The sequence below is a fragment of the Drosophila ficusphila genome, unplaced genomic scaffold (genome assembly GCF_018152265.1).
Source record: "Drosophila ficusphila isolate 14025-0441.05 unplaced genomic scaffold, ASM1815226v1 contig_414, whole genome shotgun sequence".
Taxonomy (NCBI): domain Eukaryota; kingdom Metazoa; phylum Arthropoda; class Insecta; order Diptera; family Drosophilidae; genus Drosophila; species Drosophila ficusphila.
Window position 1 is genome coordinate 16,026,354 of NW_025064328.1, and position 27,995 is coordinate 16,054,348.

Consider the following 27,995-nt stretch of genomic DNA (forward strand, 5'->3'; position numbering starts at 1 on the left):
TCTAATTTATAATTAACATGTTTATTGAATTTGTATTTATAGAGTTCTTTAGCATAATTTTTGGCGCTCGCGCGTGCATCAACTTCTTTACCATGTATATAATTATTGTCATGCATGATAAAAAGAAAGTCGCTGAATGCTGTAAATACGTACTTTGAATATATTCAATGTTTCGAGTCTTAGGCCTATCAAAAGTCACACTTAAAATGTCTATATAATTGAAGTCGCTATTTCGGTTTGGTGATTTCGAATCGGGTTCGTTGGAAGTCGAACGCTTGCGCTTTTCGGGCCTGCTGTGTATATTCGTTATGTTTACATGTTTACAGTACGTATATTGATAAATATCGGTATGTCCTATAGCTTAAACTTGAACAACTGCTAATGAGAATGAGTCACGACTCGCCAGACTCGCAATATATTTAGACTAAGGCTAAAATGCGTAATTCCTACTACTTAATATCGAGAGACCTTACTACGAATTAATATTTTGAGAGTGTTGCGTTGTTCCTTCCCCTATTTTTCTTTTGTTTTTCTTGTTGTTTTTCTTTTGTTTTGTGGTGTCTACTAATGCTGCTGCTTCTGCCGATGTTCGGGTTGTGGTGGACTAAGTGGGTGGAGGGCAGGCATTTCGTAGAACGGGTTGCGCACCTGCCCCGTGGCCAGACCAATACCCCGAATCCCCAATCCCGGGCCCCAAATTAATTGGAATGGGGATGGGAATGGGAATGGGAACGGGAAAGGGAAAGGGGTCTTTGGTCTTGTGGCAAACGTTTTGGCCTGCGTGTTTCCATCTCCGAGTTGCGGTGGTGCCAACGTCTCCAGAGCTTTGGGCACAGGTACTTATCACAGCCTTTGAGCGCCGCATGCAAATGTCTTTTCTCAAAACACACTCAACACGGTTTCTCCATTTGCGCTCCGTAATAACCAACGTCGTAAAGTAATAATTACAAACATAAAATCAAAATAAAATTCAATAAAACCAACGGCCAGCCAGTCGTAACCGAAAGACACGATTCAATTCGATTCGATTCGATTTGATTCGAGTCCAGTTCTGCGTGCGTCCCTCACTTTCCTTGTTTCCACAGGTGATTATGAATGATGTATGTCAATCAGTCTAGCTGGGTTTCGGTTAGCTCGGCTTGGTTTGGCTTGGCTTGGGTTGGGTTGGGTTGTCTGTGGCTGTCACCGACGCTCAGCACGGCTTAATAGGTCTGCGGATGAGAAGAGCGGGCAGGTGGGGCGGTTGTTAGAAATGCGATAAACACAGGTTGTTCTTAACAAGCTGTTAATGACTGTGGAGCGGGAGAGCCATGAGATCGATCTGGATCATTATGGGGAACGGCCTCCGTTTCGAAATAACTTTGTTCGATAATTATCCGAGATATATTCCGCAGGCGGAAACTGATTCCTCCCACTTTTTAAAGTGTATTCCTAACTAGCTTTTCAACTTACCACTGGCGGGTAGGACATGTACTTGTCGCTCATATTGAAGTACGATCCATCGGCTGGCGGCGCCGGCGACGGCGAGGATATATAGCTGCCCTTGATCACCAGGGAGGAGGCGGGCGAGGGGGAGGGGATGTAGAGCCCGTTGGAGATCAGCATGTGATCGTCCTTGGAGCGCATCTGCATGCCCTCGATCATTCCCGTGGCGCTGTTCCGCTGACTGTGCCGCTTGGGGTTCGGCAGGGTGCGGGTGAAGTCCGGATTGCACAGCGGGTACGGCGGGGTGCACATGGAGCTCTCCTGGTACTTCGGCGGGTACGCCGTTGACTGGATGATGTCCACGTTCTCCACGAGGTACGTGGAGGCGGCCGCCTTCTTCTGCACATCCGCCTGCAAAGCAGTGATGGGCAGCTGGTTAGAGTTGAGGAATCAGTTGGTTAGATCTCATTAGTGGGTTAGGAGTGTTCGGCACTCACCTTGTAGACAGACTGGCTGTCGTCCTTGGAGTACACGTCGTCGTTGCTGGGCTCCGCCTCGCTCTGGGACTTGTTCTGCCGACGAATCACGAACCAGGCCACCAGGGCAGCATTCAGAACCAACAGAACCATGGCGGCCGAGGTGATTCCTATGATCATCACATTGGGCAGCTCGTCCTTCTCCGTGTACTCCGCCGAGTGGGGCTGGGAGCCCTTGCTGAGGGTCAGCTTGATGTCCGGCATGAACTTGCTACCTCCCGCCTCATTGGCGGCCATCACGGAGAAGTAGTAGGTGGCTCCGGGCTTCAGGCCATCGAGGGACACGTTTAGGTATCCCGGCTTGGCGTCCACATACTTGTACTTATCCTCGCCATGCTGCTTTAGTCTCAGTCGGAAGTAGGTCTGCATGCCTCCATCGAATCCGGGCGTCCAGTTCAGCTCCACTCCCGTGTCGCTGACATTTCCCACCCGCAGCTGAAGAGGAGCGTCCGGACGAGAGGGCTTGCTGAACTCCAAGGTGGTGCTGGCCTGTCCCAGGGCGTTTCGCACCACGCACTCGTACTGCCCGTAGTCATCCGCCGAGGTGTTCTCGATCAGGAGAGCGGACTCGTAGTTGAGGGCATCCACCTGGCGCTCCACACTCTTGAACTTGTTCCGTCGCTGCATCTTGATGTCCTTGCCATGACGACGCCAAATAAAACTGGGCTGAGGAGCGGCCAGGGATCTGCAGATCAGCTGAGCTCGAACCCCCAAGCGAGCGGCGTAGCGAGTGTAGGAGGGGGAGTGATCGATTTCCGGAGAAGCTGGATGTAAAGAAAATACATAACAAATGGTTAAGTTTATCAGGTTTCACTACATTACTCTTGCTTAAGAAAAATTTAAATATTTATATGACAATTATACTCACTTTGAACGACTAGAAGTACGTTTTGGGCTGCGGGAGCTCCTCTTTGGTTGTCCACAATGCAGGTGAAGTTGCCAATGTCGCTGCGCTCCACCTTGGCGATCTGCAGCAGGGCGGTTCCGTTCTCGAAGCTCGAGATGGTGCGGGTGGCAAGGTCGTAGCCGTCGCGGGACCAGCGCACATGAGCGGCCTCTAGCGGGCGGGCCTGAATGTGGCAGGCCAAGACCGCCGGCTCGCCGGCCACGAAGCTGCGGCCCTCACTCACCGATGTGATTGTGGGGGCGTCTGAAAACAAAGAAAAAACAGGAGAAACCATACACAGTTAGCTCCGTTTTGGGGGTCACTTCTTGTGGCCTTCAACTACTCACATTCGACGGCCACTTGGATCTCCAGCAGAGCGGTGCCCTGGCTGTTGAGCGCCTCGCAGATGTAGACACCCGCATCGTTGCGACTGAGCCGGCTGATATTGAGACGCGGTCCGTCGGAGATCAAACGCTGGCCGCTCAGACTGTTGCTGCTAATGGGCAGGCCGTCCTTGGTCCAGGTGTAGCTAATTGCCATGGGGTTTCCGCTGGCCATCAGCTCCACATGGAACGGCGCTCCCTCCACTCCCACGAACGTGGTGCTCTGCGAGGCCTCGAATTTGGGGGGATCTGGGGGTAAAGGTGTTCGGATATTGGGTATTGGGTATTGGGTATTGTTAGTTAAAAATGTATTTCAAATTAATATTGGGTAGCAATTAAACTCACAAAGTATATCCAAGCTGATGGTCTCGTGCACACTGCGCTGCAGAACTTCATTGTGACTCTGGCAGGTGTAGACGATGCCATCCAGATCTTGGGTGATGTTGACATACATCTCCAGTGTGGACACCGAGCCACCCCACAGACCAGGCCTGTTGGCCAGGTTAAGACCCTCCACGGGAATGCCGTCCTTCCACCAACTGATCTTCGCTGGAGGATTACTCGAGCTGGAGTCGCAGACCAACTTGGCTCGAATGCCAGGCACCAGATTCTTGGGCACAACACTTATCTTAACCGTTTCAGGGGGAACTAAGGGTTGAAAATACTGTACAGTTTCTGAGTCAGCTATAAAAATCTTCAATTGCTTACAATGAACTCCCAGAGTTTTGGTGGCGAAGAGCGGGATATCAATGGCTGCATTCTGAACTTTGCACTTGTAGATGGCATTGTTGTCGGAGGCGTTGACCAGCAGGGAAAGTTCTGAGGAGATCTTGCTGTCCACCAGTTTGGAGGGAGCATTCAGGATCTTATCGTTCTTGTACCACTGCAAAGTGGGCGGGGGATTGCCGCCAGCAGAACTGCACTGCAGTTTCAAAATAGATCCAGAGATAAGGATGTCACCATCGTTGTAGCCAGTCAGCAAAGGCGGCGAAGGGGGATCTGTATGAAATGAATGAATTACAGCATTTTAATTAAATTACACCCTTCAAGTGATGAAGTGCTCAAACGATAAGATCAAAGGGTGGTTTGGTAGACTTACAGAGGACATTTACGGTGTGAGATCCCACCACATTCTGGGTGAGCTCCGTGTTAAGGGCGTGGCAAACGGCGATGAAGGACCTGCTCTGCGAGTCAATGTTCAGAGTGATGTTGGAACTGCTCACCCAGCCTCCGTCGGAGGCACTGGTTGTCTTGTAGGTGCTGTTCTCGAGGGGCCTTCCGTTTATTGACCAACTGATGCGGGCCTGCGGATTCGAGGGGGCAGTCACGCAGCTCAGTTGCACGGAGTCGCCGACCTTGGCCTGATTGGCGCCGCTCAGATACACGTCCTTGGGGGCATCTGCACAAAGAAGTCGTGTTTGCGTTTATGGATGAGTGAAACAAATATTTTTTAAAGCACAAATTATAAAAAAAACAGAACTGTTGGTTTCTTTTTTGAATTTCGCACCGAGGTGAATATGGTTTATGGCTTTTCCTCGCCAGGGAAACTTACACAGGACAGTCAGATTGAGTTCGGCGCGCAGGGGAGTTGTCGCCAGCAGATTCTTGGCCTCGCACACCAGATTGGCCCCATTGTCCTCGGCGGCGGCGGTGAACTTGTAAACGTTCTCCGACAGTCGCCCGGAGGTGCGCTGCGGCGAACTGATGGCCACGCCGTTCCGGTACCAGGTCAACTGGGCCGGGGGATTCCCCCGCGACTGCGGCAGGCGATTTGCACTTCCTGGCCGCGGTGCAGGCTTTCGCCCTGGCCGTAGCCCTCGAAGAACGGGGCTCCCGGGGGATCTGCGGAGGGGGAACAGGCGTCAGGATTAGACACAAAGGACTGGGGTCCAGGAGCCACTCGCACACTTACACAGCACGGAGAGCTGCACCTGGGCGCGCATCGGGACGTCGGGGGGCAGGGCCTTGTGCCGCGCCTCGCAGGAGAACTCCTTGTAGTCGTCCTCGGCGCGGGGCTGCAGGTGCAACGTGGAGCTGGTCGTGAAGCGCTTCGGGGCAGTTTGATTCACCGACACAATGGGAGCTACACGGGGAGAAAATGTCAAGGGAATTGGTCAAAAAACTATATGCAATTTAGGGGATATATAGGTTCCTTGAACTAGGTAACTGCTGAAAATTAAATTTATTAATGTTGTATAAAATGTATACGCTATAATTGATATATCTTTTTGTATTTAGCTGATTTTTGGCCATTATCCTACGACCGTCAGACGTACACGTATATATATGTTCTTTTGCTTTGCAAACTTCTGAATGAAGGGTATAAAAGGAATCGAACTCACCTGTGGCAACTGGCACCTCGCCCTGGAACCAGACAATCTCCGCCGCCGGATTGGCGTTCTCGGCGATGCAGTGGAGCGTGAGGTTCTGGCGCTCCTCCACCTCGACGCGGGCATTCCGGGCATAGCCCTCGATGACGATGCTGCTCGGCGCCGCCACGATGCTCAGCTTGGCGTTGGCCCGGATGGCCGGATTGCCGGCGGCAGGACCCACCTGGCACTGGTATTCGGCGTCGTCCTCCAGCGTGGCGTTCTTGATCTGCAGGTTGTAGGCATTCTGCTTGGCATCCACTAGCACGGAGTAGCGGGGGAACCCGGGAATCACCGCCGAGAAGCCCAGCGCAAAGCCGTCCTTGGTCCACTGCACCTTGCCCGCCCGGTTGGACACCTCGCAGCGCAGGAGGGTGTCGGTGCCCTCGAGAATCTGCAGATCGTGGGGCGTCAGTCGGAACTTTTGCACGGGCGGGGTCGCCCCCTGAACCGGCGGAGTTGGGGCCGTAACTGCGGCCAATCCGTGGCAGATGGTGGCAGCTGCAGAGAGAAAATCAGGGGGTTTTTATTACCATTGGGGAATATATATAGAAGAAGTATTTTTCAATGGAAGTTATTTTGAATTGTCTCTGCCCGAAAACCTTGGTTTTTTAAGGGATTAATTTGCAGATGTTTCTCCCCGTGTAAAACAAAAGGAGATGGAAAGGAAATTCGCATGGTTAATCGGCACGTTCGACATTTGCGCACGTAGTTTGCCAAGTGCACCGGCAATGGGAACAGTTCAATTGGCATCGAACCGACATGGCTGCCTGATGGCTGACAGGGCCGAGAGTCGCAGTTGGAGTCTGAATCTGAATCGGATTCCGATTCGGAATCGGAATCGATGTCGGAGTCGGATTCAGATGGCCACGGTTACCCAGTTTTACAGCCCACACATAAAATACACATTACTTAAGCGTAAGCCCCGACGACGTCGTTCAGTCACATCGCACTAATTTGGAACAACTTCTTTTTTTCTGCCCGATTCAATTCGATTCGATTCGTTTCGTTTCCTTTCCGCTCACATGTGTCAGTCGAGCCGGGGAACTCAACTCAACTCTCAGGCTGTCATTGAGACATGGATGTATCTGTATCTTTTTCTGTCCGTCCATTCGTCCCTCAGTCCATCCGTCCATCAGTCCATCGGTCTTTTGCCGTTCAGTCTGTTTGACGCTGGATCGGCCCACACCTAGCTCAAAGTAGGTCTGCAGCTTGCGGCTCATTAGCATTAAAATGTCTTAAAGAAACGACCCGGCCACGTTCGATACCAAATTGAACGGCCTACTCACTCGGCCCGCTCTGGGTTATGTGTCCCGGGGGTGTGAGTGTGTGTGTCGCCGACCTAATCAGCATTAGGGCAATCTACATAGGTACATAAAAGCATTGACAACTCACGCACACTGTCGCCGGATGGTGGGAAATCTGCGTGTAAATGCCGCGTGTGGGTGAGCTGAGCCACAGGAGAAAGTTCCGTTTCGGTTTTCGGGTTTTGGCCAGGCAATTAAATGGGAGATAATACCCTGCTGGCGAATTAATCATCTCCGATCGAGTTCTTATAAATTACCCAGCTAAAGACAACTGTCGCCCCATCTGCGATAAATAACCCTCGCCCATCTGCGACTAATGAATTGGCCATTTATCAAGCGCAAATCTCTAATAACATTCTTAATTCCGCCGATCGGAACAAGTTTAGTTTTTAATTCGACTCCAGCGAGCACTGCTCAATTAAACTGGTTTCGGTGCCACTGTGCACTGCGCGCCGCGTGAGTCGTGGCCACAAATGGCTGGACAAATAAACAAAGCAAACGCTTCTGTCGTGGACTTCATCAGCGGATTAATTGATTATTTGTCTGCGAAGACAGCGGACAAGGGGACAAGATGGTCTTGAAAGAAGGCGCTCGAAGGAAAAGCGGATATGAATTGGTTTGGGGCGGAAATGTGAAAATGTGGCCAGCGGCCACCCACTGGCAAAGTTACTCATTCGTTTTGAGGGCGCCTCGATTTGCATTCTCTGCCATTCTGCCATTCTGTTATTCTGCCGGCCAAAGTTCAAGCAATTAAGCCAAGCGACAGTTGACCAACTCGGCACTGCCAGAACATTTCCTGCGGCAATTAACCAGCAACGACGACGACGACGACGAAAAAAAGGCAACAAAAAGAGCACAACTTGACAGGTTTTTGCACTGACAATGACGACAAAAACAGAGAAAACTGAGACCGGCCCACTGCAACTGCAGCGACATGCATACAACTCATTTAGTGTCATTACGGGAGGAAGACGGGAAGATGGCTATATGGCTATATGGTTTTATGGCCAAGAGGGTCATCAGGGCCGAGAGGGCGGTGAGACGCTGGCGATGGAAAGACACCCCGCTGGCTCGAAGAAAAGGCAACACACAGAGGGTAATTGTCACACATATGCAGGCCAGGATGGCCAACAAAGAAATCCTTGAAGTGTGACAGAAGGAAGCAAAGAAGCAGTCGAAGCAAGGAGAAGTGTACAAAACACACACTCTGCTGAGTGAAGTAAGTGCAAAGTAAATGAAAGATGAGCAGCAGGCCAAAGGTCCAACCGGTTTAGCATTTCATTCATGGGTTTTCAACCAGCCATCCAGTCAGCCAGCCAGTCGGCCGGCCATCCGTCGTTCTGGCCAGTGGTCAGTGGCCATTCGGGAAGTGGAAGTTAGGGCCCAGAGGTAGAGGCACAGGCAGCTGTAATTGTCAACTGGTCCCACAAATTGTACGCAAACTAAACTAACTGCTCGACCGCAAGGCGTACGTCCGTAGTCGATGGCATTGCCGATGGCGATGATGATGATGTCGATCCGGGGCTCCCAGGACCTTTGCCTCTGGCTCTTCCTCTTCCTCTGCCTCTGGCCAACCACTCCGGATTTGCATGTGCCTGCGGCTGAGCCTATGCCAAAGTCGATTCCTGGCCGCAAGTTAAGTGAGTGTGTTGCCCTGCATTGGCCTCAAAAAGCCTGCTAATAGTTTTCGAGCTCCGCAGGTCCTCTGGCAGGACACTCGGGGAGGCCTGACTTGCTAAGTGACTCACGCAGGAAGTTTGGCGAGCCTCTGGCTTTTATCGGTTCTACTCCGATTCATTCGCAAGATTCTAGCAACTTACTTTTTATAACACAAAAGTTAAAGGCAACAAAAGTGTGTTAATTTCAACAAAGAGAGGATTTCTGATATTTCTTATATTTTTAGGGAAAGGGAATTGTAAATTCAGGTCAAATGATTATGTTGTTAAAGCCAGAAAAAATCTTGTAAAATGTAATTTCTAAAATAAAACGAAATCTCCATCACTTGTTCGCTCATCTCTATCGTGAGTTGTTACGTGTGGCAAAACCAGGCGAAGCGCAACGCCGGATGTCGCACTAATGGTCAACGCAACGCAACGCACTCGAAGGTCCCGGCCCGATTTAGCCCACTGCCGTTCGCTCGGGCCCCCAGTCCTCGAGCATCGGCCGAGATGGCCTGCTGGCCGCTTTGTAAGTTAAACTATCTACAAGTCATTAACTCATACAAAGCCAGCAACAGCAACTGTCGCAGAGGGTGAGGCTGTGAGCCTAGAGACACAATCCAGAATCGAGGGCCAGCATCCAGAATACAGAATACAGAATCCAGCAGCCAGCAGGCAGAATCCCCAGTCCAGAATCCAGAGTGAAGTGAAGTGGCCTGGACCAACGCACACTCGGCTTTTGTTTTCCCTTTTCGCTCCTTTTTCCTGTGTTTTTTCCTTATCGAGACCAGTTTCCAGTTTATTCGCTCACGCTGCCACTTTCTGGTAACTCCAGCGCGTTAATGGAAAATATTGTGGCATATCACAGGAAATCCGGTGAGGTTTTTTTTCGTTTGCTGTTGCTCTTGCTCTTGGCCCTCTTTATTGTTGTTGTTGTTGTTCGTGTTGTTGTTGCTGTTCCACCGAGTTGTTGGCGGCGGGGCCCTGTGCACACTCCTTTTAGCCGGCAGGACACTTAGCCGGCATCTACTCGCTTTGACAAAATTAACGGGCACATAAATCTCCTCTCCGGGTTTTGCGGCTTTGCGTTATAAATTTAATTAAATTTTTTTTTCCTTTATCTGCGCCTGTTAACCATTTTTTGTCGGCTGCTGGCTGCTTGTGAACTTAACAAATGTCTTTTATTATATTGATTAAAGCGGCTTTGGTGTGTCAAATTTGTTGTCAGCCATGTTAAGCGCCGGCAAAGTGTTTCAAATTGTTTTAAATGGCAAGGGAAAGGATTTCGTCGGGGCAATAACAATTATTTTCCACATGTCCTGAGGGTTGAGAACGGAGGCAGCGACTTAAACTTGGCTAAAATGTGAGCCAAGCCGATTTCCCGCTGGCACTTAAGCGGTTTTTAGCCACCCTACCGACTTCCATTGTTCTCATGGTAATACAATGCAGAGGGTTAGATTAGGTAGCAATGCCAATTGGGTACATTATTTAATTATTTCCACGAACTCATTTCCAAAAATATACCTTTAAGCCTTGGAGCTTAAATGCAGAATATAAAGTAAAATAATATATGGTGATTGGCTTGCCAATTCGAGATTTCTAGATGGCTCTCCCCAAAGATATCATCTCGAAAAGAAATACTCTTTCCGCGGTCTTAAAAGCATTTCGAGTTATCTTCCCCATCGCACTGGGACCCTACAGTTGTTGGCTTTGAGGCTTCCGCTTATGGCCAAGTTTATTGCTGACCCAGAACCGCCTTAATCATCGCTGGCAGCCCGCATACCCTCACTTTGGTGTCACCGAAAAAGCATTTAATGTGCGCCTCGGGCACGCTTAATAAATTCACAATAAAACGCATTTGAATCGGGCGAATCGGCTGAATGGGGATCGGGATCGGGATCCGGGGGCATTAACGACCTCGAAATGTTTGTTTATTGTTGTGCCCCCGCACAGATCCTGGAGCTGGCGAATCGTCGCATTACCGAGTCTCTCTCTCTGAGTCAGTGTGTGTTCGAGCACTGATTGAATTATAAAATTTGCAGCTGAACAAACGCCGAATGGCCGGACCAGGCCAATATCAAATGCCAAGAGCCGGCGCTGCGGAACCGGGCCTCTTCGACGTTAAACTAATCAACTAATTTGCTATGAACTTTGTGGTCTGCACAAATTAGAGCGTCCGAGAGGCCAGAGCCCCGGCGAACCCACACCGAATCCATTCGGAGGCATTAACATTAATTATTTTCTGCTTCATGAGCATTTTAGATGAACACAAACTCTGGATGGAGATGTGACCCCGACTCTCAAGTGGAGACCCTCCCGCCACGGGACTTTCATCTTTCGTTAATTAATACAAAAATGTTGCCCCCTCGGTCGCGTCAACTATTTTTTCGGCTATGCGATAGAATATTTTCAAAATTGTTGCCTTACCGCAGCAGTAAATATTTTCCATGCGAAATTGAAAGTATTTTGCGGGCTGGACAGCTTGCCACTGCAAATCTGAATTTATAGCAAGTCCGGAATTCGTCGGGAATGTCAGCTGAAATTTTAAATTTAGTGCAGCAACAAAAAGGCTTCCCGCTCAATTTAAGGCTTTAATGGAACCATTTTTGAATGTTTTTAGGACATCAAAAACAAAGAAAACATAGAGCGAATAACTATAAAAAGCTGGACGAAATTAAATTTCGGCGAGGCGGGAAAAATAAAAATCAATTTTTCCTGATGTCGTGCATAATAAAAACGCGAAGGGAACGAACAGTAATAGATTTGATGATTTTACGACTGTAAGCCACTCCGGCTGTCAATCCGCTCGTCCGACCAGTTTTGTCAACTGCCACATGCGTGGGTTAGGAGTTTTTGAACACCCACAAAGCCGAGCTGGCTCAAAAAATATACGAGTTTTATTAGTCATAAATTGAAAATCATAAAACCCGCTTAGAGCACCTAGCCCCGCGTTTCCGACTATGAAAATAAATTAGTCTGAGGAAATGGGATGAAATGGAAAGTCGGGGCGGGGGACTCCTAAGATATGCAGAAAATATTATTTAGCAGCCTCGTAAAACTTGGTGGGGTGATTTCCTGCAAATGGCTAAACTTTCGCAGGCCGTGGAAAATGAATTTTTGCTCTTGCCCAATATCCTGGAAAGTTTCAAGAACCCAAGGCACTGGGGAGCCGGGAGCAAGGGTCCCACTCCGTCGAGAGGCTATTTGAACAAACAGTCTAGCTGGCCAGAGACCCATAATAGACCCATAAAGAAATCAAAGCAAAACCAGTTCGGTTCAGTTCAGTTCGGGAGGCAAGACTGGCCAAGAGAGCCGTCGACACAACCTACGTGCTGCGAACAGGTAAAAGAGATATATACACGATGAACGTATGAAAAAACTACGGGCTTATGAATGGTAACCGCCAAATGAATGGCTCCACAAAGACTCAAAAGACGTGGGCTTTGCCTCAGTTCGCGGCGCATATTAAGCTGAATTTAAATTTAGCTGGAGCGCAGCTAAGTATGGGTATGGCATGGTATAGTTGAGTATCCGTCTGGCATCCGAACCCAAGGCACGCACCTGGCTTTGGCTGCCTTCTTGGCTCGAACGGCTTAGTTTAATGCCGCGCTGAATTGGCCAACGTCGATCGACGACGGCTGCACTTGTCGCCGCTCGGCTCGCAAATGCCAAGACGGAGTCGATTGCACTTCTTGCCACCGCTCCGTGCCCCGCGTATGTGGCAACTGCATAATTATAATGTCTCGGCCCGGAGCGGTACATCGGAGCGGTTCACTGGCTGACTGGCTGACTTGTCGGCCTGTCTCGCCGAAAGGTCAAACAACATATTTCTGCCGTTTTATTAAGCGCTGAACTTTGCTGGTGGGACAAAATTAGTTTAGCCGAGACTGGAAGTTTTATGAAACCACCGAAAAGTGATCATTAAAAATTCCGTGAGATATTTGAACGGAAAGCCATTAAACAATTCATAACTATGCAAATATGCTCTTAAAATTAGCAACAATCAGCGTTCTAATGGAATATATAAACTCACTTAAGTCCCTTTTTGATTTTTCATTGTAGCTCTTAACTCAGTTTGTTGTTCGGCCAAGTTGTTCATTCAAAGTTTGATGAATAGAACGGTAACCCATAAAACCATTTATAACTATGCAAATCGATTCCAAAATTAGAAGCTTGACAAAATCATCCAACGGAAATACAACATTTCGAAAGCATGTTTAAGTGTTATGTTTTTATTTTTAAAGAAAAACATAGTTTCCGATATTTTATATGTTTTGCAAATATAATCAATACAAAGAAACAATCGTATTTTGAATTATTTATTTTGTCACCCGCACACACTCGACCAGGCTTAAAGTTTTCCTTTTGTTTTTGTTAGTTTTTGTTTAATTTTATTTATGTATGCGACTCCAAACTTTGCTGTCGACCAAGCGACCGAGTGCTCACCCATTTGTTTTTATTAAACTTAATGGTCGGCAAAACGTCGGTATTGCCCATACATTTGTGTATAAATAAATTCGTTTTTTCAAGGATGCGTTCATTAACTTTTTGAGATTTATGTAGGCAGCGTGTGAACAGATGCGGGCCAGCCTCGAAAACCGCTGCAATTGTCAACGATTCCCATTCGAAAGCGAACACAGATTTTAATGGGGGGACATAAAACCCATTTTTTAGTTTTGCACTTTGGCTCATAATGGGGCTCAGTGTGTCGGACAAAAAAGAACCACAATGCCAGCCAGCGTTAGCCGTCACCCATGAGCCAGAAATTCAAGTTGTCTGTCGGCGCTTTGGATTTGGAAACTGTTCGGACATATCGCTCGCTCGGTCACAACTTCCCTCTTGAAAGTTAGATAATCGAGGTACCGCTGCATCGAAACTAGACACTACGGCCAGATTAATGGCTGCGAGCTGATTAGTTTGAGGCCAAGACAAAAGGCAGCACAAAAGGCCGAGCTCGATGGGCCGTAATTAAGCAGAGAGCAGAGACAACGCAACATGGTGCTTTGTGTGGAGTCCCAGTTTAGTCAGAACATGTAAATTATAGATAAGCTGGCTGGCCCATTGTGCCCCATGCTCTACATGCCCAGCAACCAAAATGTTCATTTGTCAAAATTAACACCGCCGTGGAGCCGCCACAAATCGAATCAAAAATGCCGCCAGGTATGGCTAATACCAATCGAGAGATCTTCGAGTCTCTGTGAATTGGGACAAATTGATTAAAGGCGAACCCTTATGCTTCTTAACGGAAGGGGTAATCTTCTAAATTCTATGCTCAGTAAAGTGGAGTAACTGGATGTATCCGAAAGATACGAAAACAAAATGTAGTGAGTTACTACTATTTCATAAGTGGAGAAGGAAACTGTGTGTTCCTTATTCGGCTTTCTTCATTACAGGAACTCTCCTTTCTTTATTTTTTGTTCATGTTATCTCTACAAAAACATCGGTTTCCGAAATCTCCTGTCCCTATCAATTTGGAGTTCTCACACCCTCATCAGTCATACGGCTTCCCGGTTATTGTCATTCTATTAACTCCGAACCAGGCCATCAATCATCCTATTTCGCTACTCCATAAAAAGTTCGTTAGTGCTAAATATGAACTTTACATTCCTGGCATCTGCAACTAAAAATTGATATAATTCTCACATTGACTCGGCGACTGGTTATTAATTCAGTTTTCACGAGTATCTCGCTTCTTTTTGGGCCAGAAGTTGCCGTACACTTTTGTGGGTTTTCGACCACATCCCAGGCAGTTTAATTGAGGCAACACGGGAAAACAAAAAAAAAACATCAAAAGCAACAAAAATAAGAAATAAAAAAGAAACAAAACAAAGAGATACAAACAACTGACGCTGGTCGAAAACCGGCTCAGGCGCGCCAGTGTGTTGGTGTTGGCCATCCATCATTATGAAATGTTTGCCGGTGTGGGTAAGTGGTGCACCTGCTCGCATTTCGAAGCCTGGGCTCCTCGCCGGTTTTCGGGGGGAACAGGTCCGGCTTGGGTCCTCCTTCATTGATAGCTTCGAGTGCAACTTTCGCATGCGCAAAGTTGCCGGACAGCATATGCCGACCAGATCGGATCGGATCCAGCCCCATCAACCGAGTTCCCCGTTCCCAAGTACCAGTTACCAGTTACCATTTACCAGTTACCAGTTGCCAGTTGGCAACTCTCAGCTCCCAGCTCCCAGCTGCTGCTTCTGTTTTTGCCGTGATTCTGGGCCCGCCGCTTTTTCCAGATGGCCATACACTCGCATACTTATTTTTTGTGCGCCCAGCGTAAGTTAATATGACTTGTAGCACGATGATTGCTTCCTGTGGCAACTCGGCCTGAAAAACCCGCTGACAGCCAGCGACATCAGCGGAGCTTCATCAGCTCGCTGCCTTTTTTATGAATGAAAAATCGCTGTCGCTTCGGCTATCTTGCCGTCCCTGTCTGCTGGCGGAAGTTATAAATTAATTGAGTAAATATCGATTCGCAAACACACATACTTGTATGTACCTACACACATGCCCACATACACATACTATACTCGATGTCTAGGGCTTGTTAATTGGCAGCACTCGAAAGGCAACTCGCAAAACACAGAGCGCTCAAATCCAGCTATTTGCATAGTCAAATTGGCTGCCGGAGCTGTGGAAAACCGAGCTGGGAACTGTTTAGCAGGCGGTGTATCGGTGCTCGGGATTAATGACCATAGAAATCGCATATTCAATTGCTCATCGAGCACTCTCATTCGGCTTTGATAATTTATTGAAAGCGCTTCTTTTTTCCGATTTGTATGCCTTCCACCGCTTTCCACCGAGCATTTCGTGAACTCAGAGTGCCTTTTATGGCGGTAATTTTATGACGACGGCATACGCTTGCCGTCAACTTAGGATAAACTTTATTAATTACCAGGCGGCGTTATTTGCCAATTATTTACTCGTCCTCGTAAATCTTTTCTACTGCCCAAGTTATGTGTCGTTTTTAACGATAAAGCGCAGCTCTGATTTGAGTTGGTTCCTATTCGTACTGCCAAGTGGACTTCTTTCGGGATAAATAAGTAACTGGCTACTTAAGATGCACTTGAGGAGTTAACCAGTCCTTTTCTATTAGTAAATTCGATGACACGTATCGACTTATTAAATCTTTACTAAAAACTTCGACTCTTATATAGCCCATATTTATTATCTTTTAGAGAATGCAAAGCCATACCCGCTGGCTAATAAAAATACGAAAAATTAAATTTTAAGCACGGAACAAGGCTAATCAAGTTTCGAGTTTATGCAAAGAGTCATGCGAAAAAGTGGTATAAAAGCCTTATGTAGAAACAAAACTTTTCCAAAGGGTGATTTTTTAAAATCCAGCCTGAAGAAGAAACTAGAACAATTGGTTTAAAACACAACAAGTCTTCAAAATGAAGGTGTTGGGTGCGTTGCTTTTGCTGCTATTCATTGATTCAATCTTCTGTGGTAAAAACGTAAGAATGAATGTCCTATTAGTTAACCGGAGTATATCTTATACGAATTCCCACAGTACTTTGGACTTGATAAACAATTTCCAAACTGCACAACACTTGACGAGGCGCTCAACGAGATGACTAAACCATATCAACAGAACCCTTCTACTAAAAAGTGCTTTTACAATTGCGTCTTTGAGAAATCTAAAATGATTGCCAATGGCAAGATCGTCAAAGAATATTTTAAGGAAAAATTGAAAAAGGTGAAACCATGCTTGTCTATCGAGGATTCCAACAGGTGTGAGCTGGCTTTCAAGCTATATGAATGCCTCGCTAAGCTTTAAATCCATTTCTGTTTAAGAGTCTCTTAAGAATTCTTAAGAGTTCTTTTTTAAATGGTGGTCATTTTAAGGCCAAATGTCTTGAAAATCATTTAATTCTAGTTCTGCAATATGGATTCAACGTTGTCTTTAAAATAAAAAACTTATGAATCTAAAAGCACTTCTTTTCTTTTACAAATAAAATAAAGTTTTGATGAGCTAATCAATTCGGTGTTACATTTTCTTAATATTTGATTTATTGTGACTATTATAAGTCATGTAAAGCCTTGGAATTTTCAAGTTCGATACGAATCAAGGGATCGATTGTGTTTGGGCGTAAGCGTAACGTAAGGATAAAATAAATAACCAGGTAAATCTTTTCTGCTGCCCAAGTTATGTGTCTCTTTTAATGATAAAGCGTAGCTCGATAGCGAGTTGAGTTAGTTCCTATTCGTTTTTCCAAGTGGACCTCTTTGTAGAGAAGTATGTTTAACTGGCTGGAGGAGCTAAATAGTCTCTTGTAAATGCTAGCCATGAAATTTACGATGGCACGTATCGACTTATTTTATCTGTACTAAGTACTTCGACTCTAATATATCCCTTATTAGCTTTTAGAAAATGCAATTCCATACCCGCTGTCTAATGAAAATTCGGAAAATTAAATATTACACACGAAATTAAGCTAATCATGTCTAAAGCTTATGCAAGAAGTCGTGTGAATAAGGGGTATAAAAGCAGTCAGTAGAACTCCGAGCAGTGTCATACTTCAAAACAAAACTTTACCCCGGTCTTAAGTTCAAAAGATTATATATACTAATAACTTTAATTACACGCAACCGAGAAAAATTTCACAGCTAATAATATAAGAAAGTAAAACCTGCAGTAGAGGCTAGAAGAATTGGTTTCAACCACAACAAGTCTTCAAAATGAAGGTGTTGGGTGCGCTGCTTGTCCTGCTATTCATCGATTCAATTATTTGTGACGTAAGTACGTAATATCCTACTAGTAAGATGGAGCTTAGCTTATACGAATTCCCACAGCCCGATAGATTCGAATCATTTCTTCATAATTGCACAACAAGTACGGAAGCGCGCAAAGAGTTAACTAAACTTAGAACACAAGTAGACCAATTTGAACCTAAGTGCTTTTACCATTGCGTTTTTGAAGATTTTGAATTTATTACCAATGGCAAGATCAACCAAAACATTTTTAACACAAATGCAGAGGACGCGGAAAAGGCGAAACCATGCAAGGCCATAGAGGAACCCGACAGGTGTGAGCTGGCATACAAGTTCCAAGCATGTGTCCACAAGCAATTGAATTTCTCATTATTTTAGTTGAAATAAAATGGTGGTCATTTTAAGGCCAAATGTTTTCAGTTCTGCAATATGGATTCACTGCTGTCTTTAAAATACAAACTAATCAATCCAGAAGCGCTTGTTTTCTTTTACAAGTAAAGTTCTACGGCCCAAGTTATGTATCGTTTTTGCCGATAATTTGTTGCTAAATTGAGTTGGTTCCTGTTCGTATTGCCAAGTGGACCTCTTTGGAGATAAGTATGTTAACTGGCTGGAGGAGCTAAACAGTCTCTTGTAAATGATAGCCATGAAATTTTCGATGGCACGTATCGACTTATTTAATCTATACTAAGTACTTCGCCTCTATTATAGCCCTTTATTAGTAGCTTTTTAGAGAATGCAAATCCATACCCGCTGGCTAATGAAAATACGGAAAATTAAATATTAAACACGAATTTAAGCTAATCATCTCTAAAGCTTATGCAAGGTGTCGTGTGAATAAGGGGTATAAAAGCAGTCAGTAAAACTCCGAACAGTGTCATACTTCAAAACAAAACTTTACGAAAGTGTTCTCCTTTCACCCCGGTCTTAAGTTCAAAAGATTATATTTACTAATAACTTTAATTAGACGCAACCGAGAAAAATTCCACAGCTAATAATATTAGAAAGTAAAGAAGAACATTTGGTTTGAAACACAACAAGTCTTCAAAATGAAGGTGTTGGGTGCGCTGCTTGTCCTGCTATTCATCGATTCAATTATTTGTGACGTAAGTACGTAATATCCTACTAGTAAGATGGAGCTTAGCTTATACGAATTCCCACAGCCCGATAGATTCGAAACAGTTCTTCATAATTGCACAACAAGTACGGAAGCGCGCAAAGAGTTAACTAAAATTAGAACACAAGAAGTCCAATTTGAACCTAAGTGCCTTTACCATTGCTTTTTTGAAGCTTCTGAAATTATTACCAATGGCAAGATCAACCAAAGCGGTTTTAACACAGCGGCAGAGGACGCGGAAAAGGCGAAACCATGCAAGGCCATAGAGGATCCCGACAGGTGTGAGCTGGCGTACAAGTTCGAAGAATGTGTCAAGGAGCAATTGAATTTCTCATTTTTTTCGTAGAATTCAAATGGTGGTCATTTTAATTCGAAATGTTTTCAGTTCTGCAATATGGATTCACTACTGTCTTTAAAATAAAATCTAATGAATCCAAAATCGCTTTTTTTCGTTTACAAATAAAGTTCTACGGCCCAAGTTATGTATCGTTGTTGCCGATAAAGCGCAGCTTGAGAGGGATATTTTGGTGCTAAATTGAGTTGGTGCCTATCGTATTGGCTAGTGGATCACTAGAGGAGCTTACTAGTCGTTTAATTATATAGATTTTGAGCTGATTAGCATGCGATGTATTTACTGGATGGCATTCAACTGAAAGCCCAGTTAACTTTACTCTGTTTCAAGGGAGAAAACGTTGACATCTTCGCATATTACACATCTTTAACACAATCATTTTTAGACCTGCCCGCGGTGACTGTATCTTTTCGAGATCTGTAATAGCGCGTCATGCATAATTGCTTGTATCAGATATGTAGGTGTTCATACTGTACAGATATATCCAGCAGGTTTGTATGTTTGTTTGCTCGTTACTGCCGCTTCATAAGGAGCGACAACAATTGCTGTTGCAGTTGCAACTTGTTTGGTGCCTGCCGCTCATGTTGACGCAGCCTAACTGTCAACTTTCTTTTTCGCCCAGGCTCATGTAATTACAGAGAGCTGGCCGCGAGTGTGTGTGTGTGTGTGTGTAAGCTTACTTGCATGCAATTAGCATAAAAAATATCAACACAGTTTGCATTTATATAACGCTACAAATTATGCATCATTGAAGCTGCCACCGCAGCAGCAAGCTGCAATGACGTTGAATAATGACCGAAAATGCAGTGAAGACCCGGCAGTAACCACCCACCACCCTCGGAGCCACCATGCCGCCGTGCCACCGTGCCACCACCAAGTGGCAAGCTGGCAGTCAACAGTTCGCCAGCGGAAAACAGCCAGCAGGCCCAGACACCCAGCCCCAGCTCCATCTACTCTGCATCTGCATCTGCATCTCCATCTGCATCAACTCCCTCTCCTGGCCAAGACTGGTTGGGAAGGGGCGGGGTCCTGGCGGTCATGTAGGAGTATCAACTTGTAGCAGACGGCGCCGTGGTAGGTGCCACTGACACCTCACGCACACCCACTTCCCAACGCGTTGCAAGCCAAGTGCGACGAGCTCGGAGCAGAGCCTATACGGTACACAGTGACACAAAACAAGCGAGTTTTGTCTATCTTTTAATACTTTACTAGCAAAGCCATACCCGCTGGCTAATAAAAATACGGAAAATTAAATACTACACACGAAATTTAGCTAATCATGTCTTGTTCAAATAAGGGGTATAAAAGCACTCAGAACCCCAAAACAAAACTTCACGAAAGTGCCCTCCTTTTTCACCTCAATTTAAAGTTAAAAAGATTAAGTATACATATAATTTTAATTATACGCAACCGAGAATAATTGCATAACTAATAATATTAGAAAGTCAAGTCAAAACATTACAAGTCTTCAAAATGAAGGTGTTGGGTGCGTTGCTTTTCCTGCTTTCCATTGATTCAATCTTCTGTTTTGAAGACGTAAGAATAAATTTCATACTAGTTAACCTAAGTATATCTTATACGAACTCCCACAGTACACGGATCGATATTTATTAAATTGCACAACACGTAATGAAGCGCTCAAAGAGATAACTAAACAACGGCAAACCAGTTCTGATCTTAAGTGCTATTACCATTGCTATTTTGAGTCAAAAGGAGTAATGGTCAATGGCAAGATCGTTCGTAACCCTTTTAAAAAAACTCTAGAGGATGCGAAAAAGGTTGAACCATGCTTGGCTATCGAGAATCCCAACAAGTGTGAGCTGGCGTACAATCTCATCCAATGTTTCACTAAGCAACTCGGCATTTTCGTTCTCTTAAAACAGTGATAATTTTAAGGTCAAATGTCTCGACAGTCATTTATTTCCAGCTCTGTAATGTGGATTCACTTCTGTCTTTAAAATAAAAAACTAATGAATCCAAAAGCGCTTGTTTTCTTTTACAAATAAAGTTCTACGGCCCTAGTTATGTATCGTTTTATCCGATAAATCGCAGCTTGAGACCGATAATTTATTGCTAAATTGAGTTGGTGCCTATTCTTATTGGCTAGTGGATCACTTTATTGGGTGGTCTGTTTAAACTAGAGTAGAGTCTCCTGTAGCAGACGGCGTCGTGGTAGGTGCCACTGACACCTTACGCACACCCACTTCCCAACGCGTTGCGAGCCAAGTGCGACGAGCTGGGAGCTGAGCCTATACGGTACACAGTGAAACAAGCGAGTTTTTTCTACCTTTAAATACTTTTCTAGCCAGAAAAAAATAATCTTAACCAAGTACTTCGCCTCTATTATAACCCTTTTTAGTAGCTTTTTAGAGAACGCAAAGCGATACCCGTTGACTAATAAAAATACGGAAAACTAAATATTATAATATTGCAAGAAGTCAAAACTCTGCGAAAGTGTCCTCCTTTTTCACCCAAATTTAAAGTTCAAAAGATTTTATATATTATGCTAATAATTTTAATTACACGCAACCGAGAAAAATTCCATAGCGAATAGTATTAAATAGTCAAGCCTGAGGCAGAGCCTACACAAATTGGTTTAAAACATAACAAGTCATCAACATGAAGGTGTTGGGTGCGTTGCTTTTCCTGCTTTTCATTGATTCAATCTTCTGTTTTGAAGACGTAAGAATACTTTTCATACTAGTTAACCGAAGTATATCCTATACGAATTCCCACAGTACCTTGAATATGATCGATATTTTTCAAATTGCACAACACGTAATGAAGCGCTCAAAGAGATAACTAAACTACAAATACGGGAAGTCCATTCTGAAGCTAAGTGCTTTTACCATTGCGTTTTTGAGTCAAAAGGAGTAATAGTCAATGGCAAGATCGTTCGTAACCCTTTCGACGAAACGCCAGAGAAGGCGGAAAAGACTAAACCATGCTTGGCTATCGAGAATTCCAACAAGTGTGAGCTGGCGTACAAACTCACCGAATGTTTCTCTAAGCAACTCGGTACCATTTAACAACCAAAAACAGTGGTAATTTTAAGGTCAAATGTCTCGACAGTCATTTATTTTCAGTTCTGCAATATGGATTCACTGCTGTCTTTAAATAAAAAACTAATGAATCCAAAAGCGCTTGTTTTCTTTTTCAAATAAAGTTCTACGGCCCAAGTTATGTATCGTTTTTGCCGATAAAGCGCAGCTTGAGAGCGATAATTTGTTGCTAAAGAAGGGTATAAAAGCAGTCAGTAGAACTATGAGTGTCCTTCTTTTTCTCCCCAATTTAAAGTTCAAAACTTAAATTGTAATTTTAATTACACGCAACCGAGAAAAATTCCATAGCTAATAATATTAGAAAGTCAAGCCTGAAGCAGAGCCTTGAAAAAATGGTTAAAAACATAACAAGTTTTCAACATGAAGGTGTTGGGTGCGTTGCTTTTCCTGCTTTCCATTGACTCAATCTTCTGTTTTGAAGCCGTAAGAATATATTTCCTCATAGTTAACCGGAGTATATATCTTACGAATACCCGCAGCTTGAGACACCTGATAATTGCACAACCCTTGAAAAAGCGCAAAAGAGATAAAAAAACAAAGTTTTTACTCAGTAACCAATGATTTTAAGTGCTTTCACCATTGCGTCTTCGAATACAATAAATTTATTGTTGATGGCAAGATCGTCAAGGATGCGGCATCCAGAATAGCCAGTACGCCAGAGGAGGTAAAACAGGTGAAAGAGTGCCATGATGTCACTGATCCCGACAGGTGTGAGCTTGCGTCCAAGTGGTTTAATTGTGTCCGTGAGCGTCTTGGTGGTGTAAGGTTTGAGAAAGCGTTGTCATATTATCAGTGAAATAACTTGTGTACTTTTATATAGCGGTAATTTTAAAGCCGATACCGGCAATTATTTGTATTCAGTACCGCAATGTGTATTCCCTGCTGTCTTTGAAATAAAAAGATAATGATTCTAAAAGCGCTTATATAATTTATTGTGCCCATTGTTAATCACTTTAAGCCCTGCAATTTTTAGGTTCGATACGAATCGTTACGAATCGAAAAAGCTATACATAAAAAATCCGATTAGTGCTAGAAACTGATACTGATCATGGCGATCTTTAAAATAATGCTATAGATAAAAATCCGATTAGTGCTAGAAACAGATACTGATCAGAATCAATCTTTAAAATAATCAGAAAAAGTCATTGGTCCTCTGTGGTCCTTTTAACTCAGTTATCAACAAAAAAAAAGGGAAATTAATTTTTAAAACATGTTGACATTGCCATTTCACGCTGTTAACGATCGATTATCCATATGCATAACGTCTAATCACAATTGGCCGTGAAATCAGAATTAGCAGTGATGAGAAGCGATTATGATTGGGCGTAAGCATGAAGTACGACGATATCAATTTCACGAGCCTGGCTCATAGCAGCTCAAACTGGGAAAGTTGGGTGGTGTTCCTGAGTGTGTAGATACACAAGTGTGTTCGAGGGGCGGGGCGGGCACCGCCAGAAACCACCGCCCCCTTGTCCCCTTCTCGATGTGAATACGCATGAATAGACAGAAGCTGAGCTTTGAAAGCGCATTCGCATTCACACTCATGCTGGAAATCGCATTCTCCAGCGCTGAGTTTTCACTCACTTGACGTGCAAAGTACTGCAAAAAAACGGCATAAAACAGAATATGTTTGTGCAAAATAAAAACCCTGGGATAGATCCTAAGGAAGAGCGAGAAATTGGTTCAATTTGGCACAAAGACGAGGCGGGAGTGGGGCTCATTGGGCCCGGTCTCATCACACGGGCCTATTGAAGACCCGGCCCTCCAGTTGAGGAAAGCAAACAACGACAACGACAACGACAACGGCAACGACAACTCGTTAGCACGAATTTCAAGCGGGCGAGAGACCGAATTGGCGGGGAGTGTCAACGCCTCTTAAATGGGCAGCTTTTTAGCCATTTTTTCGGCAACAATGGCCAAACAGGAAAAGCCACTTCACTCCACTTTGTTCTTGCTCTGGTTCTTGTTCTTCTTCTTGGCCGCTGATACTTTTTGGCAAATTTTCATAAACTGTTATTTATTTTTACTGCACAAACGAAAATGTGCTGCCAGCCAGCGCAGAGGAAAAGAAGTTGCGAGCAATTTTCTGCTGCTTTTCGTTGCTCATTTTCGGTTTGCTGGCGGAAGTGAATTTGCACAAAAAATAATAGGGAACATGCTCTGCGCTTTTGACCAAAAACTGCCAGCCCAAATAGAAATGTTTACACCAACCAAAAAATAAATACTGCTCAGCTCAGGAAGGGGATCCAGCTCATGAAGCTCAGGGGCTTCTGCGGGAACGGGAAATGTCCATAAGCCAACTTAACAACGGCAAGATGGCAGCGCATTCCGTATTTACATAAAAACAAATGACCAGCATTTTCCGTTTGGGGTCGCAGCTTTGTGATCAAGCCAAGGGGGCAAATCCAGGGACAAACTCTGAAATGGAAAGAACTGTTCGCCAATGAGGAGGTACGGCCGGGGTTGTAATTATGCGGCACTTCTAGATGCAGATGCAGATGCAGGCAGAAATGTCAAGGAATGTGATTTCCTTGGGAAAAACGTTGCGAAGATGAGGTGGCAAAATCCACCTTTTTGTGGGAAATCGTTATCGCAATGGATGATCAGATGCGGAGTGGAACAAATAAAAGTATTGCAGCATTCCATTACGGGGATGAGCTTTTGAAAAAGTGTAAAGTGGATTGTGCAGACTTAAAATCGCAAATCCCTCTTTAATTATCGGAACCCCATGTGAGACTTCGTGCGAGACATGGTTTTAAAGTCGGCATCGCCCTTATATGAATTAGTTTCTACTAGAAGGATATGGCCGAGGGAATCCAGGAGATGATAGATATTTTTTCTAGCCAGTGTGCAGAGCAATATCCTGGAAATGTGTTCCACAATTAAAATCTCCAAGACGTACAGCATTTTTGTACAGGTTTTCCCTGTGCACAGATATTCCCTTTGCCGCCCCATCAAATGGTGGAGAGCTTCAAAAGGGAAGCTTCTGTAATGAGGTTGGCACTCGGGCTTGAGGATGGAATTGGACCCCGTCCAAATGGAGCACATACATCACATCGACGGTCTGCTGTGTGGCCAGAGCCAAACGCGGTCAGTTAGCAACTGAAGAGCCGCCTTATGTAGGCTAGTACCAACATCATTTGCTCTTTATGGCTTAGAGCTCTTGTACGCAACCCCATAACCCGTTCGTCATATAATTTGCACTCATTTTTTAACTCCTTTCTGCGTGCTTTTTGCTGCTTTTAATCAGAGCAAGTGGCTTACTTGCCGAGTGCCCGTAGTTGGGCAACCGATTAGCCCGGCTTAAGCCGTTGGTTCAATGCACTACCACCGGCCCCACCGATGTGTTGTGAAGGACTTGAGCTGCAAAGCTGTGTGCTAACACATTTTAGCTGCGGCATTAGGCCAAATCGGGTTTTAAGTCCATTCTGTTTGCCGAGGTTTTGCAGCCTTAATTCAATTTGCCTACGTAAACCGTCTGCGGATTATAAAGCTGACGGTACATATGAGCGAATATATATGTGTCTGCGACGGGCCCAATGTGGGTAAAAGAGATTTGCCAGCTCCACTCCCGTCCGGCGACTAACCACATCCTCAATTTTCCAGTTGTGCTCAAAAAGAGAGGCGAACTACGAGAAAAACAGTGTGGATCTGCGGGCACACAACTAATTTTGAACACACAGCCTGAATTAAAATTTTTGGAGTGTGCCTGGGCAGGTGGATTTCGTCTTTTAGCAGCTTGCCAACTTCACTTCCTTTTTTGCCTTCTGGCCAAAAGGTTTCTTGGCGGTTTCTCGCCCTTTGCAGCTTGGCTTGTATTCATTTTGGACGCTTGCGAACACATTTGTAACTCGTGTTTCGTATATACATATATAAATATGTATATCATTGGGCAGGTGCTAATGCCACAGGAAAGTCTGGCCGAGTCTTGTAATGATATTGCTAACCTGCCAGGGACCTCATTTGCTTCCTCCTATTTTTTCTGTTTTTGCTTCGGGTCTCCTCTTCTTTTAATATAATTTAAATGGTAAGTGTCTCAGTTCTGCGAATGGTTAACAAGGCAAATTATATTTATTTCATGGAACTATGGCAATTTAAGCGGCATAAATTGCAAGTTGCCTTGTTATGTACAATATAACATTTTGATCGCACACTCAATCTCTCTATGATTTCTGTTATTCACTTCCTCTTTTCAACCCGATCTCACAAAACGATAATCAAACATTTTCAATGCTCAATACTAAATCGGGCATGTATAATTTCAAAATATTACGTTCACTCATGAATTAAGTGATACAACTATCCGTCTTATGAAATAAATATATTAGTCCTGCCACATAACACGTACGAACTATATCGATATTAAGAAAAAAATGAGAAAAACCAGTTTAATTTCTTGTTTTCAAACAATAAACCAATAACCTTAACACTCAGTTTTTTCTTAACTGATTTCACAAGACGATAATCAAACATTTTCTATGGCCACTAATAAATTCGTCATGTGGCATCAAGAAGACCAAACAAAAGAATCGTGTTGATACAGATAGATGATAGATTCGGTCTCTGAATGCAACGCCGACTCTTAGCACTCGACAATTAACACTTGACTTGTACACGAATTTAAAAAGGAACTTTTAACGCCACACAAATTTGATATGCAAATAGTTTTCAATTAACAGATGAACAAATACCGACAATAAGCCCAAACTACGCGAGACAAAAGCGCCAACTTTGTCATCGCAGAACTGGAGGGAAAACTGGGAAAATAATTAAAAAGCGCTCGGCAACGGCAACAATGTCTGTTAGTAAAAGGGCCCATTCTCTCACCTTTCCGTTCTGCAACTTCCCCCTCGAAGTGATGGCAAAAATTAAATTATGTGTGCCACAAAGTTCGCCTGAATTATGTCGCATAAATCAAATAAACAGCAGCCGAAGCAGGCGGAAAAAATAAAAGTTGAGGCTGCAAAAATTGTTGAGGAAAATACTGAAACTGTGAAAAAATTTATACGAAAAACTTTTGCATGTAAAGGGTCGGTTGGGGTTTTGGGGGTTGTGGACCGAGGTGGCTGAGGGGGCTGAGGGGGTGACCTGTGTGTTAAAGCAACACTTGGCTGTGGCAAGAAAATTATTCTCTATATCTATTTGTTGTGAGGCAAAAACCGCAGCAGCAAACGCCGCAGACGCCGTCGACTGGGTAAGCGAAAAAACAAGTGTTTAAATGTCAACGGCAAACAAACTAAAAATCGCTGGCAAAAACCAGCGAGCAGACAAAGGAGTATCTCGACATAAAGTCCCCCACCACGGAAACCCAGTCCCCGATCCTCTTAGCCACAATTCATATGGAAAGATACGACTGCCACCGAGAGCCGGGGACTCATCTTCTTTTTGTTGCGATGGCCCGGCTGAAATGTCATGAACTTTTGCCGCAGACATTTTGCAAGCGGTCATCTGTGAGCTACATTCGGCGGTTCATATGTTTTCAATTTTTACTGGTGGCAGATAACTCACCCAAGAGCACGGCAAATGTCAGAGTTATCCGAAACTGCATCTTGTAGGTTGCTTGATTGCTGGAATTCGTTGTAAGATTGCGACACACTCACTCACTCACTCACTTCAACTTGTTTACAGTTTGCTTATGTTTTGTATCTTTCGGGTTAATAACAAGCCTTAGCCGATTCTAGGCTTGGCCGCACTTTGCCATGCATTTCGCAGAACATTTTTCAGCACTTGTTTCTCACTAACAGTATGTACGGACTGTCTGGGACTTAAAACTATTTTTCGATTATTTGTACTCTTCGAATATTTTTATGTGTTTCGGCGCAAAAAGTTCGGACTTCAGAGACGCTACGGGGAGCCACACAAATGTTTGTCAACATAAAGCACGCGCAGACCGACCAAGACTAAACGCAAAGTATCTGTATCTTTTAGCCGACAGGTCCAAGCGCGGCTCACAAAAGATGGAATCGAACTCGAACATCGGTGGTGCGAAAAACATGCTGCGGCGCAACTTATACGGATGGACTTGCAGCAGCAGCATAGTTCAGGGGTTGAGGTCCCCACTAGGTTCAACATATAAGACAAAATATGCGTGTTATAAGTAGGAAAGCCTTATACTTCGAACGTTAAATATTTCATAAATTCGTCGGTCAGCACAGGTTAAAAATAAAACTTTTTTTCAACTCCCT

At 44.6% G+C, this 27,995-nt stretch overlaps 5 protein-coding genes and 1 long non-coding RNA gene across 9 annotated transcripts; 4 read left to right on the forward strand and 2 right to left on the reverse strand.

Moving 5' to 3' along the window:
* LOC108101799 (nephrin) lies at nucleotides 1-27,699 on the reverse strand. Its single transcript, XM_043207982.1, is given in 13 exon segments — nucleotides 1-1,211; nucleotides 1,453-1,857; nucleotides 1,923-2,725; nucleotides 2,830-3,111; nucleotides 3,195-3,479; nucleotides 3,576-3,878; nucleotides 3,939-4,229; nucleotides 4,330-4,629; nucleotides 4,783-4,983; nucleotides 4,986-5,072; nucleotides 5,143-5,313; nucleotides 5,573-6,100; nucleotides 27,319-27,699. Coding segments are annotated over 13 exon segments (3,705 nt in total). The 5' UTR covers nucleotides 27,359-27,699; the 3' UTR covers nucleotides 1-1,202.
* Nucleotides 13,887-15,783, reverse strand: LOC108101914. The gene is made up of 2 exons (XR_001772127.2): nucleotides 15,061-15,783; nucleotides 13,887-14,994 (listed from the first exon to the last, which is right to left on the reverse strand). It is a non-coding gene; the product is annotated as an uncharacterized LOC108101914 (long non-coding RNA).
* LOC108101913 (general odorant-binding protein 56a-like) lies at nucleotides 15,879-16,498 on the forward strand. The gene is made up of 2 exons (XM_017206488.2): nucleotides 15,879-16,021; nucleotides 16,078-16,498. Exons 1-2 carry the CDS (start codon nucleotides 15,959-15,961, stop codon nucleotides 16,342-16,344), a joined length of 330 nt encoding a protein of 109 aa, XP_017061977.1. The 5' UTR covers nucleotides 15,879-15,958; the 3' UTR covers nucleotides 16,345-16,498.
* On the forward strand, nucleotides 17,075-18,835 carry LOC108101911. Of its 4 annotated transcripts, XR_006245463.1 has the most exons (3): nucleotides 17,075-17,303; nucleotides 17,361-18,385; nucleotides 18,570-18,685. XR_006245463.1 is itself a non-coding variant. In XM_017206486.1 (2 exons), the coding sequence occupies exons 1-2, from the start codon at nucleotides 17,247-17,249 to the stop codon at nucleotides 18,740-18,742; spliced, it is 357 nt and encodes a 118-aa protein (XP_017061975.1). In that variant the 5' UTR covers nucleotides 17,075-17,246; the 3' UTR covers nucleotides 18,743-18,835. The 4 variants fall into 4 exon arrangements, 3 of the variants coding, with proteins under 3 accessions (XP_017061975.1, XP_017061976.1, XP_017061974.1); XM_017206486.1 differs by lacking the exon at nucleotides 17,361-18,385 and having other exon boundaries at nucleotides 18,443-18,835; XM_017206487.1 differs by lacking the exon at nucleotides 17,075-17,303 and having other exon boundaries at nucleotides 18,150-18,389; nucleotides 18,570-18,835.
* LOC108093986 lies at nucleotides 20,155-20,730 on the forward strand. Its single transcript, XM_017194396.1, has 2 exons — nucleotides 20,155-20,284; nucleotides 20,341-20,730. Exons 1-2 carry the CDS (start codon nucleotides 20,222-20,224, stop codon nucleotides 20,632-20,634), a joined length of 357 nt encoding a protein of 118 aa, XP_017049885.1. The 5' UTR covers nucleotides 20,155-20,221; the 3' UTR covers nucleotides 20,635-20,730.
* Nucleotides 21,312-21,888, forward strand: LOC108093988. Its single transcript, XM_017194400.1, has 2 exons — nucleotides 21,312-21,430; nucleotides 21,487-21,888. Exons 1-2 carry the CDS (start codon nucleotides 21,368-21,370, stop codon nucleotides 21,775-21,777), a joined length of 354 nt encoding a protein of 117 aa, XP_017049889.1. The 5' UTR covers nucleotides 21,312-21,367; the 3' UTR covers nucleotides 21,778-21,888.
* Nucleotides 27,700-27,995: the final 296 nt, after the last annotated feature.